At 45.0% G+C, this 14,885-nt stretch overlaps 3 protein-coding genes across 3 annotated transcripts in view; 2 read left to right on the forward strand and 1 right to left on the reverse strand.

Moving 5' to 3' along the window:
• Nucleotides 1-3,391, forward strand: part of LOC144132889 (penthalaris-like) — a 29,531-nt gene extending 26,140 nt beyond the window's left edge. The window contains exon 5 of the mRNA XM_077665605.1: nt 3,305-3,391. The gene's annotated coding sequence lies outside the window, so the exon portion shown is untranslated. The remainder of the gene's footprint in view (nt 1-3,304) is intronic.
• On the reverse strand, nt 2,437-12,359 carry Aos1 (SUMO1 activating enzyme subunit 1). The gene is made up of 9 exons (XM_077665603.1): nt 12,171-12,359; nt 11,923-12,034; nt 11,786-11,845; nt 11,246-11,505; nt 9,376-9,475; nt 7,941-8,043; nt 7,591-7,723; nt 5,366-5,435; nt 2,437-3,100 (listed from the first exon to the last, which is right to left on the reverse strand). Exons 1-9 carry the CDS (start codon nt 12,266-12,268, stop codon nt 3,011-3,013), a joined length of 1,026 nt encoding a protein of 341 aa, XP_077521729.1. The 5' UTR covers nt 12,269-12,359; the 3' UTR covers nt 2,437-3,010.
• Nucleotides 12,360-12,557: 198 nt separating this feature from the next.
• On the forward strand, nt 12,558-14,771 carry Srp14 (signal recognition particle 14). The gene is made up of 5 exons (XM_077665606.1): nt 12,558-12,655; nt 12,846-12,918; nt 13,545-13,666; nt 13,751-13,783; nt 14,650-14,771. The coding sequence occupies exons 1-5, from the start codon at nt 12,632-12,634 to the stop codon at nt 14,731-14,733; spliced, it is 336 nt and encodes a 111-aa protein (XP_077521732.1). The 5' UTR covers nt 12,558-12,631; the 3' UTR covers nt 14,734-14,771.
• Nucleotides 14,772-14,885: the final 114 nt, after the last annotated feature.

Below are 14,885 nucleotides of genomic sequence, written 5' to 3' on the forward strand. Positions count from 1 at the left end.
GCCTGCAGAGCTTTAGGGTTCACTCGTAGAAAAACGAGATGGTTTCATACTGAAAGAAAAGCGTTATGATACAAGACTTCTTTGAGTTCTGTACATGAATATGGGTGCACAGTGTGGGATCACTGGGCAATGAGTAATATTCGTAAATTAGAAAGGGTACAGAATATGGCAACTTTTGTTATTATAGCCACACAAAGAATTTTCAGTGTGCCAACTGCAGAAGACAGTCTTGGCTTGGATACGCTTGAACAAGGAGGAAAATCGTTCGTTCTGAAATTTTTCCACAATATCTTCATTCCAAAACGGTATAAAAACCGGTTGGTACATGCAGAGTCCCAATTACATTCTGTCACTTAAGGATCATGTAAAACAAAGTGAAAGAAATATATAGTAGAACAGATCTTTTTGTAGATCTTTTTGCCACTGTAATGCCGTATTAGCGCTGTGGGTCTTCCACACTGTTTAATGGACAGTACTTTATTCTGTGTTCGAAATATTTCATTTTTTATTAAATGCGTCTCTCAGTGTAAAAAGGAATAGGCTTGAAAGTGGCGGTCTGTTAGAATCAAGTCAGTGCTTCCAACCAGCATTCAAGTCCAAATTTTTCATTGGAAGATCACATAGTCACACCTTATTTTAATAAAGATAACTTCTAGAAATTCAACGTGCAAATAACACCCCCCCCCCCTTCCTTAAACACATCATAGCCTGTAATTTCCATTCTTGCATTCTCATTGCGTCCCTTTCCTGAATGTGACCGTTCCTGATTTTGTGTGCTGTTGTGCACTGTCCCCTTGTACTTTTTTGCAGTTTCCCGTTCTGTGTGTTCATTTCGTGTCCGAGTTGCTGCGTGTTTGCACTGTACTCTCCGCATTATCTTGACTGGTCCCTTCTTATACCGCACTCTCCATTGTTTCTAGTTTTGTATTTCTGCTAGCTCATTGTTCTCAATAGCATACTGCCATCTGTTTCTCTTCCAGTCTAGTTCAGTGTCTATGGACAATTCAACATTGCCAGTTACAGCACCCCACCGCAACCTTCGGTGCCAGCAACTGCACTGAGTGGCCATGTTTCCTGCCCACAGGTGCTCAACCATTCTTTGGGCTAAGTAGAATACTCTCAATAAAGCTGTATTCTATTGTACTGTTAAAGCCACTAGCACTCATCAAACGAGAATTCTCGATTGAACGTAGTTCTACACGTGTTTATACCTAACCAGACTACAAGATATTGCTGAGGCGATGACAGATCGAATTGTTTAGGAACTCTTCTGTTAGTGCAGGCCTTCATAAAAGCTGTCGCACATACTCCTTGCCATGACTGAAAACGAAGGTTCATAGTACCTAATTACGTCCTCTTTACATGCCTTTCAGTCTGTTCAGTTTCAGCACCTCTCAGCATGTCAATGCAACAAGAAAGCGTAAAGCACACAATGTCTCCTATCCAAAACTAACACAGACAGGCGCTGAATAGCAGCTCTTATCACACCATATCGATGTCCGCATGGACCACAGTTGGTCCAATATTTTGCAGGCACGGCTGATCAGAATGTGAAGTCTATTCCAGGTTTCTTGTTCACCTTGACAGTACTATCACGAGCACCGAGCAATCTGCGTCTCATACTGATCTTCTTTGTTGCTGCATCCTGGTTCCAACAGTGGGGGCACAGAGCATCCAATTATTCTAACAGACGTTAACCACAACTAAAAATTGTAATTATTGTACTTTATTATCTGGAAATATATCAGTTCAATTAGAATTATTAGAAAAAAATGTGAGTGGCACATTTTTGGATGCCAGGTTAACCACCAGGCACACCTGTCCTGCAATCATTAAAATGGCTTGCTCTCTCTTAGGCATGAAATGCTTTTAGTTTTCATTCTCGACAAACTTGGGAGAACATTTCTCGGGAACCGCGTCGAAACAGAGGAAGAGCATGATGCGAATTAGATGAGCACACCTAAGAATCCAAATCGAAACTATCGAAATCTTGTGCCCGATTCGTATGTTTGAGACTGGGACATGGTGGTGAGGATTTCCATGTACAAAGGCACAATCTAGTGCACCACTTCAACAGTACTGCTGTTCTGTTTTGCTTGCCATTTCATGTTCAAAGCAAAGAAAGTCAATAGTACATTTCTGAGATACTAAGGTACAGCTTACTCTAAATCTTAAAGCAGTGTTAGTTGCATTTCAGGAACTCTTACAAAACTGCCACTGCATCTGACAGAGTATACAAAAAGTCAGATGACCAGTTACGGTGATTGACACACGACTAGTCCTCATTGCTCAAATGTCTGCTGTCCTGAAACCATGTAGAAAAAGCAGGATCCTAACAATTCTTCTAATCATGCAACGAATATTGATTTTAGTTTAATAAATTTATGAATAATCAGAGTCAGTACAACACACTATTACATTTCCACATTTTCCAAGTCAGAAGGGCCACAAAGAAACTTTATTCGAATGCCAATTATCTAACAAAGTGAGAAACAGCAGTGTGCACATAGGGCACAGCTTAAAACAGCTGCTTTTTGCCACAGAACTTTCAGGAACTTTTTGACATATTATGAGAACAATAATCTGTCTGTTCAAGGTTGGGTAACCACAACCACCTTAAAAAGTGTTTAAAAATGAGTGCAGGTACATGAATTTATAGAAAAGGTACATTTTCATATTCACATACAAGTGCACATCAACATTTACATTTATAAATTCACATTTACCGTGGAAAACAAATGCATTCTTCTATGCTATATTAAAGTGGTCAATCTTTTCAAGCAACAAATGCTCCACAGTAAAATTTCAAATAAATATCAAATCATGAGCCCTTGAATGACATATATAAATACAACCTAAGACATAAAAAATGAAGGATTATAAACGTAAGAAGTGATGGCCATCTTGACACCACATTCAGTTTTTGTGCCACTTCGTCTTTCATTGTACTGTTGACATATGTATGATTTTGGTCAGGTGCACAACTGATGAAAAATACATCAACATCAACTCATCGGCCAATGTTCTCTTGAAGTCCACAGCATTCAATGCCATCAAAAAGGAAAAAGTTTTTCAAAGGTGGGTCTTTGCATGAGGCCACCTAAAAAAGGCAAAAAAAAAGGTGTTCAAGCTTGTAAACAGCTCAGCTTCACAGCATGGCATATGCATTAACACAATAAGAATCAAGGAATATCTTGGAAAAGCGAGAATTTTTGTTCCAATATATTCGCATAAAATTTATGCTAAGTCCAACAAATACTAACTCTGAAAAATAATAGTGACACAATTTGTGAAATTTTTCCAGGCACCTTGATCAACTCGCTACCAGCTGACACAACTGGACGTGTATTGCAAAGGCCAAGGTGATCAAGAAAGGCAATACGCAGCTCTCAAGTGGACATGCATCAACATGCAAGCATACAATTATGATCATCAGACAAGTAGTCTTTTTCCCCTAGTACAGTATTTACTCGAATGTAACGCGACCACGAATGTAACGCGAGGAGTGACTTTACATGCTGCCCAGCGGGAAAAAATAAAACCACGAATGTAACGCGAAGCTTCAGGACGCAAAACAAAGTACCTTTAATAGACATCGTGGCCAACATGTTTATTCATCTTCCTCGCGTTAGGAGGCCGAGTTCTTGGAAACGGAGTCGTTTTAACTATCGAAGTCTCCCGGTAACTTCTGCCGCATCGATGTTGTTTGCTGCAGAGAGAATCCATTTCTCTTCACGAAAGTTTGGGCCCACCCACGAGATGCTCTGAACTTCCTATCTCCTGAGCAATGTCTAACTTTCCAATGGATCAGCTCGACACTGACCCTCATGAGACGATTGTGCTGCTCGATAATTAAGTCCGCCACTTTTTTCTGCAGCTCCACATGATGGCCGTGGCGAGGCCCTCGAAATCCTTTGTGGTCGGGCGCACAATTAAAAAGCCCCTCCCGCTGCAGCCGCCATCCGCGGATGGTTGACTCGTTGAGGTCAAGTCTTCGAGCTGCCGTAAGCACTGTACTATCCCGGCAGCTCTTGAAGCAGTTTGCAGCAGGGCTATCTAAATTTCTGTAGAATAATCGAACATGGAAGCACACTTTGAACACCCCCCCAAAAAAATACAAGCACTGTACTGCAGCTCTTTCACTCAATGCGATCAGCTTAATTTTGAAGCAGATAGACACCATACTTAAAATGCCTAATGAATGCAAATTTTTCAAATAGGCACTGCAAGTTTTTTCACAGTGGTAACAGTCATAAAAAGTATATAGGCTGCAACAATGGATCTGAAATTTCCAAATGTTTTGAAATTTGGAATCGAACTCGGCACACCGACACTCATGACGGGCGAAAATGCTCCCAAACGTGCAGTCCGAACGATGCGGTAACATAATCTGATTCACCGCATACCCAGACAGCCGCAATCGACCACGGGGTTGTAAACGTAAAACTGTTCCAATCTATCTTTATTCTAAATCTGCCATGGCCTCAGAATCAACATGGCTCAGCGCCCTATTAGCACAGAGTTTGCTCGCAGTGCCCTCAGCCTCCCTTTCAATGGTTTGTGCGTGAAACACCGCGAACTTGGCCGCACTGCTCGGCCCAATCAACCCCATTCAGTTCCTTGGAGTCAGCAGCAGCGACAACCAAGTGGCCGCGCGTGCACCACCACTTGCTGGAATGCCTAAAAGAGCGTGGAAATTATTAGAAACTGAGCGGGAGGCGCCCACCGCGCAGAATATGAACGGCTGCATTTTCTTTTCGAAAAATAAATGATCGCACTGTTTGCGACCGCTGCCGGAGCACAGATGTTGAAGTCGTTCTGGCCGTTCCGGCGCAAAGTGCCACAATTCTCTCTTCTCTGTGGTTGACACAGTTTGGCGCAAGAAGTTGCATTTGTATCAAAATGGCGCAACTGTAGCAGGAGTTCCACCCATGAGATGGTCCTTCAGCACCTTGAATGCGTTCATCTATGCAGCACCAAAACATAGCCTTCAAATCTTGCACACATGAAAAGCACCGCCTGTGCATAGCTGCATGTGCCCAGCACATCTGCTCCCGTAACTCCTTCCCATTCACCATGTTTCAGCACAGCACAGAGCCTTAGCCATAACGATCACCAGGAGTAGTCCCCCACCCATTGCCAATTTGCACAAAGAGCCTCAAGTGTTGCGCAGTTGTAATTATAAAAATAGAACAATGAACCAGCATTTCATCTCAAGATGTGCAAACTGCTTCATTCAAATTCATCATTCACTTTGCCAGTCACTTTGCCATGAGCTGGCTATGAGCCTGCACTTCTCTGCACCTTGGTGCAAATGGTGCAGAGATCCCAACACTGCAGCCTGCTGAGTAACCACAAAACCAACCTTGATGATGTCTTGAGCCAGGACACCACCAACAACAGCACAGGTGGCACACATTTCCTTGGCAACAGTGCTGAAATGCAAAACAAGACAGAAGACATATAGCTACTCGTAAGCACAGAAGGATCACTACCTAGCTGCTCCTTGCTTCTATCATAAAGTACCTTACTGACGTTCACAAAGGCTTACAAGCACTATAAACAATTTGCACAGCTGCCCAAACTACTATCCCCTTCTACCTCAAATGACCTGAATCTGAAGCTTGAAGCGTTCTCGAATGTTACAAGCATCCAGTAATATTTCATGACAAAAAGAGTGCACATTTCACACGGTCGTAAATCAATCATCAAAGACCAATGAGTGAAAAAAGGTAAATTGTAAATTGTGGGGTTTAACGCTCCAAAAAGATACACGGCTATGAGGGACGCCACACTGGAGGGCTCTGGATACTGGGGGTTAACACACGCTGACATCACACAGCATATGGGCGCATTTTGCCTCTGTCGAGACACATCGACTGCAACCAGGATAGAACCTGGGTACTCTGGGGCTCAGTAGCCAAGCACCCTAACCATTGAGCCACAGCAGCGGATAGGGAAGGAGGGCTATACAAGACTGGTGGCAGGTGGTGCTATGGTAATTAGCTTGGGCCCCAAAATCTGGATGCTTCCTGCTTAGAGGAAAGAGAACTTGCAAGAATGTAGTACATGACTCGAATGCTCCACTCACAAGTTTCACCTTGTGAAAGGCTTTTGTTCATTAAAATCGTGCAAGAATATATAGAGTAAAACCTCTTTAATTCAACCACCGTTAACTTGAAAATTCAGACAATTTGGGCCTTTCCCAGAGTCGTGCCAAACGCCCTAGGGCTGACATTAGCCATTTCGGATGAGCTCCCGAAGTGGCGCCGTGTCAAGGTATGACCTACTCCACAAGTCATCATCCCAATGGCCGCTCTCAGGCGTGAACTCCCCATTACAATGTTTCCCTCACCCCTCTGATGTTCGTGCAATGGCAAGAAGATTGAGGATCAGCAGGCTTCCATCCATAAATCAACAGAGTCTGGCCATTTAGTTTCGTTTGCGGAGCTTCACGGCCAGACAGAGGCGACAGCGGATATCCACCATGCATATCGGCAAATTTTTTTTGTGTGCTAGCACTAGATGTCTCTCTACCAAAGAAAGCTGTCCTGTCTGGGGATGAAACACCCCCTTGCCGGCTGCCACCTGCAGTTGGCAGGAAAATTTTGCCAGAAAAAAATAGCAGATGGCTTAGCGTGACTTAGCATAGCTAAGCAGTAGCACTAGTTACGGTGGACACTTAAGCACCTTACGTGCTAAAGGCATTTGGCCTAAAGGCCCTGAAGACATTTACCTTGAAGGCCTTTACCCATGCCTTCACCCCAGGTGAAAGCCCACCAGGGCATACACACCTGGCAGGTTGCCCACAACCGAGTGGATAGTTAGACCGCCTGCCACAAAGCAGGGTTCAGGGACGTACGTCCACCGTCAAAAGTAAATGGAAGGCGATTATTTCGAAAAAATTTAATTTCTCTGAATCCAAAACATAGCGGTCAAGATTTATTGGTGCACTGTGTAATTCACACAATCACAATTTGGCTGAATATATTTATTCATTCATGCATAAAATAAGGCCGACGAAATTAAATTTTTTGGCTAAGATTGCCTTCCAGTTACTCTTGATGGCTTTAGAAGAGAAGACTGATGCACCAAACTTTATAATCATTTCAGTGCGCATGCTTCATGACAGCTAGATAAGTTTTCCGAGCTACAAATTTAGGAAAATCTGCTTCATGTACAGAAGCACTGTGTGGTGAGAAACCCTCTTCCATCACACCAGCACAATTACTATTTACCCTCAAGCATCTTATTTCCACCAAGTGTCTGTACAATGAAAACATGATACAATAAAACACCGTTTAGATGACGCAGCAGAGAGCTCGCTGCCCTGGGACAAACCTGCGGTATGGAATGCAAGCTTCCTGCAGTTGGCAGTTTACAAAAACAAACAACGAAATAACCTCTCATCAAACCAAAAAATGTTGGCTGCCACCAACAGGCAGCTCAAACTTTAAAAATAAAGAAGCCTCGAACACTGCTGCACTGGTTCACTGTAATGAACAATCTGATGGGCAATTCATGGTATTGCCTCTCACTCAGTGCAGAACTTATGTGGTCAGGAGAGTTGTGAACAAGGAGAGAACTTACTTGAAGAAATGGTCAGGCAAGCGTTCCTCGTCGACAGCCAGGTCTGATGTGACCTGGTCTCTCAGCTTCAGCAGCTCCTCACGGTCGGACTCACAAGCGTCAACATGGTGCTTATCAAAAAAGCGCAGCAACACTGTGGGAAAGGGTAGAATCAGGAGACACAGCATGCGAGAGACAATGATAACTGCAGAGTGATCACATGAAAACGAAGCAAGAAAGCCTATGTTTACTAAATTTTAGCTCCATATGCATGAAGAATGCATGTCTCCAAAAGGAGCAAAAATGTATGGTGAAGCATAGGTGTTGCTAAACTTTGCATGGTGTGTTTCGTGCATTCAAAGAAGGCTCACCGTGAACCATAAAAAAGAGGGGCGATGTCTTCTTGTCTAGGCCAGTGCCTGCTTTTCCAGCCTTTACTTGGAGTGCTCTCACGAGTGGTACACCAGTCATCATCTGTAACAAAGGCGAAAAGTTGCAGCAGATGTATTGCGCTTCACTGATCAGGCACTTCTGAACCTCTCAGGTCAGTTACCAGGACCCAATCACTGAGAGGACCTAAACAACGTATATACTCGTGTAAGGGCCGCACCCCCCAACATTGGAGCCGAAATTTTGAAGAAAAAAAATGTATAAATATTTTCTTAGCCAAGCATAAAAATTTGTGCACCAGCAACAATTAAATTTCATAAGTCGCTACTAGATGGCACTAGCTGCTTTCAACCCCCTATCATCATCAGTGCTTTGAGATCACGTGGGGACGCGATCTTGTTTTTGCAACCGTTTCGCCCCGGAAGCCATTTTTTCTTTGTGTGGTGCTGTGGTCATGGGCAGTGTGTTGGTGCGTTGTGATTACTGTGCGCAGTGTTGTTCAGTGGATTGCGGCCTATGGTTACCTCTTGGTGACGATGGGCAGAGATTTGAATTCGTACACTGCGGCCTTCCAAGCTGAAAGTCGTCGCTTACACCAACGAGCACGGAAAGCGGGCGGCTGGACGCAACTTCGACATCAATGAGAAGCGTGTGCGTCGGCAGAGCAACCAGAAAGATCAGCTCGCTGGTAAGAACTGAAACGGGAAAGCATTCCGTGGGAAGACGTGCAAGTTTTCGGAGCTTGAAAAGGAACCTGTGGAGTACGTCACGACAACAAGAAAAAACAGCTATGCAGTGTCGACGGAAATGATCCGTGTGAAAGCCGTTGCCATCGCTCGCCACATGGGCATTCCGCTTCCGAATTTTAAAGCAAGTAGCAATGGCTTCAACGCTTGATGAACCGGAACGCGCTCGCCATTCGGCGCAGACTGGAATTTAAACCAAGGTGACTGGAATAGTGCACCAAATTGACTGGAATATCAAACCAGATGGACGGCACCGAAGACTACTACCTCTGGAAAACCGTCCATGGAAGGAGCTCTTCAAGTAGCTGCCAGAGCGAAAGTGACGAGGCATTTCCTTGAATAAAGTATGCGTGGTAATTTAGCAGTGTTTACATTATATTTTAGAACAGTCACAGAAACAATGCGACGTTTCTGCAGGTAGATATAGGCCTGACTCGTGTAAGAGCCACACCCTGTCGGAATCTCGGGAAAAAGCTGCGGCCCTTACGCGAGTATGTACGGTATGAGACGCAAAAAAGAGTGTTGCAGAATACAGTTATGAACATGTCATGGGGACCTTTCAGTGACCCCTGGTACAGGAAAATGGATGCACACATACACCACTGCAAGATTAAGAAACCTTTTATGAGCTCTGGTTTGAGTAACATGAAGAATGTAAACAGTAGCTTACTTTTTGGACCACAGCACTTGTATGGTCTTCCATCTTAGGTCTCTTGGCAACGCTGGGCCCTGCTTTGCCACCTCTGGCACCAGGAAGGGTTGGCAGCTCTCTGACACACACCAGGAAAAAAGCAAGCATATATGAGTGCAAGCAAGTGCAAACTGAGTGTAAGAACTGAAAGTCATGTACATTCTTGCATGTAGCACATCCGGCCATTTTTGCTGCCGAGTTGCGGCATAGAGTGGCTGCCTGACTGAAACACCGAAACGGGCAGTTCAGTTATATCACGGCACAGAAGAATTCTGCTGCACACAAAGCGTTCCACAAAAAAAAAAGCGGACAGTGACGCATTTAACAATGTGCTAAGATGTTACGGATCACTAACAGTAACGCCAGGTCCGTCATAGCGTACTTGGCACTACACAAGCTGGTGTGAAACGACCAGCACCACTGCACGCTAGCCGCGACGATGCTCACACCGTCTGGTAGCGTGGCCTCAGTGAATACCTCTTTTAATATACAATGCAGACCTCAAAACAATCCCTCTGTGAAACTGGAGGGATCAAGCAAAAGCAGCAAAACATGAACAAATATCAGAAGGTGCTGAAATGAAAATATGCAACACCTTCTATAATAAACCTGTAGTGAGAGTTGGTACTCTACCTTAAGTTAACATTAGGTCCGTTCGATTCGCCTGCACTCCCTGCACCGCAGCGGTGCCGCGAGCGTGCAGCGCCAGTTCCAGCAGTTCAAGTGCTGCTTACTTCCAAAACAAATGGTCGAGTAGCCTTGGCGTCGCCACCAAATTGCAGCCAGCAGCGTGGGGCCCAAATCAACGGCCGCCAACATCCCGAACCGCGTGAAGAATTTTCAAACAGCACATCGCAGCGAAGTGTTGCCATGAATCAGTCTCGATGCAACCTTGCGGCAGCTAAGCGAAACGCACGTGTGTTCTTTTACTGAACACGACTGAGGTGCGCGCGCGCCGACTTGCATGCTAAGCGGTTGTTGCAACAACGTGCATCATGCGCTGCATACACGTGTTTACTTTTAAGTTAACATAACCGGCTTCGAGTACTAATATAACTTTATTAGTAGAAAGGATTGATAGACGCCGGTTACGGGTCCGTCGAGAGCACAATGGTCGAGAGAAGCAAGGTGCCAGCGAGGGCCGCCGTCCCCACCTCCGTCATCGCCTTGTCGGGTGGCCACTCACGTTCCATGAGAGTCGGCAGGCCCGTGTGAGGCACTGTTGTCATCGACAAGTGGAATAATTTGAGTATCTCCGCCGTTTATCGCAAAGCGCAAGCCATCGTCGCGAAAGCCGTCGTCTGCTTCCATGGCGGCTACAGCTGCACCATTTAGGCATCGACCATTGAGGAGGTGCACAGTTTTCCTGCACTTTCCTGAACTAGACGTGCACAACGTTTGCACTTTTTTGAAACGAATGGCGTCGTGCAGATGGCGCCATCCTGTACCGCTGAAACGAATGGCGAAGTGCAGCACTGCGAGAACCAGTTCACGAAGTGCAGGCGAATCGAACGACCTATTGCTGCTTTCATATCAGACAAGAAACATGCTGTGGCATGGCTAAGCCTTGAAAACATTTAGTGTGGTCTCGTGTAAAATATTCAAATGTTTCCTAGATTACCTGAAATTTTCTGGTCAGTTATTCACTAAAAAAAACTACAATTTTTCTCCTGCAGAGCCCAATGTGTCAAGCCAAAGTTTCTCTTTAGAATCCCGCAATGTTGTACAAGAGTCAATTGCTCAAAACAATGAATACATTGATACCTGAAAACAGTAAGCCACAAATAGCAAACACACTCTTTTAAATAAGCCCAGCGCGTATTAATGGGTGCCAAAAAGCACAACTCACTGTGTGTAGGCATGTTGAATGAGATCGCTGAAGAAATAGCCGAAAAGACCCCACACATGGCCGCAGTAGAACTTGACGCCAAGGCTTCGGCACTGGTTGTTGACCTTGGTGAGGGCTTCTGTGGAAAGGCTGGCAGTGCAGCACACTATGTCAAACTTGCGGAAGTACTCGTCGTCTTTGTTCAGCAGCTCGCCATCTTCAGACTCCACTTCCACCATCGGGTTCAAGTTCTTCGTGTACGCCTTTGAGCTGTGCGCCCTCTGTAACAGTGCAAGCATGTACAGCAAAGCCAGGTGACAAGACTACCACGCTGTCATTCAGGTTTGCCTTGGTCCACAAGCCACAACAATCAGCTCAGGTCTAAAATAAAAAACAGTCAAGTGTCAGAAAATGCATTTCAATGCACCTAACAGTCTTCAGACGCGCTACTGCCGCCTCTCGAACAGCGACCGCACGCAAAGCGTCCAAAGTTCAGGAAACGCGCGTAATTTAGGCTCATGCAGAACACATAGACACAAAGAGGCCTGCAGTAGCACTTACGTTTTTGCCAACGTCGCTTCTCGCAATCATAAATTGAGATGAGAAGTCGTCATCCGAGACCTGGAAAACACGGTGCGTGCTCTTTTATTTACGAGGCAGATCTTCGCTGACACGAAAGCAGCGGCAAACTCACGTACATTTCTGTGGTCCAGCAGCGTTATAGACTTGATGCCCGCCAAGACAAGGTTTTTCGCCACCTCGGCTCCCAGACCGTTCAAGCCGGCCAAGAGGACCCTCACAGCTCGCAACCTGCCATTGAAAACGCACTTAATACACCACAGTACTCGAACTTTCCTAAACAATACACACGCCCCAAACCACCGAGCATCTATGAAAGCCCGCAGCCGGCGGCGCGAACAGGGCACGAGTTCAAGTAGTTATTTACCGCTTCTGTGACTCCAGTCCCCACAGACGTATTTGTCGGTCGTAGAGGTTAGCTTCCTCTTCTGACAACTCAGGAGCAGCAACCCTTACTTCACCCATAACTTATGTGTCTTGCTAAGATAGCTAGCGTACTAGCGTCAAATGCACGCGCTTGCGACAAACACCGGAATGTTTGGCGCCTTCGGCTTGCCTTTGGTGTTTGGTGGCTGCGGTCGACGCAAGACACACGGGACAACACAAAATTACAACCAATTACAGTTCCCGAGATTACAACATCTGACTTAGATTTTAAATTTTAATAAAACAAGTAATAAAAATGTTTCACTTTAAAAATGATGTCTTAAATTTATTGTAATGATCGTAAATATATATACTGCTGTCTGATCACTTGACAAGCCATGACAATCCGCTTTCTTTTTCGGTTCATGCGTGGACCCGTGCGTGTCTGGCACTTGTAGCGGCATGGTTTTACTCGAAAATGAATCGGTAAATGCCCTTTTTGCAATCTGGAAAGTGAGAAACTGTGAAAGCACGCGTTCGCGTTAACGTAAACCTAAAAAATGTATTGCCAAAGTGTCAAACGGACTGCACAAAGTATGGGCATTCGCACCAACTTGGTGCGTCTTGTTTTTCAGTGTCGCTCCGTTACTGATTTGCCGCTGTTTTATGTCTGCAGTTCCTTAGCGAACTCACCAAGTTGTTCCAAAAGTATCGGACCTCTGGATCTGTCTACATCACCATGAAACGATGTAAGTTGGTCCACGGCCAATCGGCTTTTTCACGCGGCCTTATGCTGGAAACAGTAGTACAGCATTTCTTCAGCGTTTTTTTTTTTCTTTTAATTGTAAACGAGTGTCATTGAACTGTTGGGACTTCGCAGTAAAGAACTAGCATCCTGGCGTTGTCTTTGCTGCAGTTTCTCTTATTTTTTTAATTTTTATCGGAGACGAGACGAGCCATGCACTTAGTTTCCGAGCTCATCCAGTGTAATAACGATGTATATATGTTCGTTCTGCACGTTAGAGGATTCATAGGTGATTTGACCGTATTAACGACGGAGCCTGCGTGTCAAAACGCTATGGCGTAACCTGTTGCTAGTTCATCTGCGCTTGATATGTACGACAACGTTCACCGATTTTTTTTATTAATCTTTTTTTTGTGTATTCGCTACAGTCAATTGGAGGATATCAGGTGCATTCAGTCAACGTTTTGTGGTAGCAGTGCTTCAATTGATCATACTGCTTTGTTTATTTTTTATATTGTGACAGCAGATGTCTTGTGACCAAGTTAACCTGCACAGCCTCAAAACATAGCTACATAGCGATGTGTTCGCAATTATTCCACCTGTGCGAGTGACTGTCTCGCTGTTACTCAGATGACGGCAAGACCAAGCCAAAGCCAAGGCCGGAGAAGCTTGCGGCGAACCCCATCCAGCCGCCGGCCGAGTACAAGTGTCTACTCAGAGCACATGCTGGAAATAACAAGATTAGCACTGTGGTGAGGTCCCGAGCTGGCAGCAACAGAGGCACTAGCTGCACAGCACTCGATATTTTTTTACAAGGCTTTTTCTTTCTCTTTCAGATCAATGCCAAGGACGTCAACAGGTTCCAACTGGTAAGCTCTCGAATACTTGCCAGTAGTCATTAACGTGCTACATACTGCCATGCTGCTGTATGCTGCGTAGTGTAGAAAAACTCAACATCTGTTTGCAATACGATTTTGGTCACTCGTTAGATGCATCGGTGTTCATAGCTACAGTCAGATACAACTCTGGAACGAAGCGGCAAACGTCCCTCAAAGGAAGTCCTCCAGCCAAGGGGCACTCACCTGCTGTCATGGCTTCGCAGTCAACGAACTTGAACCTGCTAGCCTGACATGGCAGGCGACATCAAGGGGGAGACAGCCATGACGTAATAGGTTTACGCTTTTGGCTGGAAGGCCTTGTTAGAGAGGTACTTGCCAGTTCATTGTTGAGTTGCATCATACCCTAGTGGCTGTTATTACTACATTTTCCACGAGTTTGTCTTCTTTACCCTTTTAGATCAACCTTCATCTGTTAACCCTTCGCATGCCACACCTGAGCACGTTACGCACGAGTTTACTCGGGTTCGAAAAAAAAGTGACTAGTCCCTCCATCTACTGAGCATTTGTTAAAACTCAAAGTTGACATGTAATTTCATAGAGGTGCTGCTGTTGTATTTGCTGCAGTGGTTCACAGCATGCAGCCTTTGCTGTTTTTGCTAATAACGAAAACGATGACGCAACCTAGCACTCGGGGAGCAGGTCCTTCTAGAATACCTGGCACTCAAAGGCTTAAGTAAACATTATTCATCGCCACAGTAGTTGAAAAGAACCCGTATATTCTGCACTGTTTATTTTAAGCACGCCACATCCTGACAGTAGTTGGCATACTAGAGGAGGGGGAAAAAAAAAGTGTCCACAGCGGGCTTCCCATATATGCTTGGGGCATTCTCGTGCAGGCATATGCCAACCTCCTCAAAGGAAACATTGATGGACTCAAGAAAAAGGACAAGAAGAAGAGCACTGCGAAAGCCACTCAATAAAGCTATTTATTTTTGGTACAGCCACCACAGAGGGAGAATGCCGGTTTGTTCATTTTCCTTGTTCTATTGGCAAGCATATTTCTCGAAACGTGCAGCATCTCGGCTGTGGCCTACCCGATTACCCTTAAGGCACGCACACACACACACAAACC

This window comes from Amblyomma americanum, chromosome 5 (assembly GCF_052857255.1).
Source record: "Amblyomma americanum isolate KBUSLIRL-KWMA chromosome 5, ASM5285725v1, whole genome shotgun sequence".
Classification (NCBI taxonomy): domain Eukaryota; kingdom Metazoa; phylum Arthropoda; class Arachnida; order Ixodida; family Ixodidae; genus Amblyomma; species Amblyomma americanum.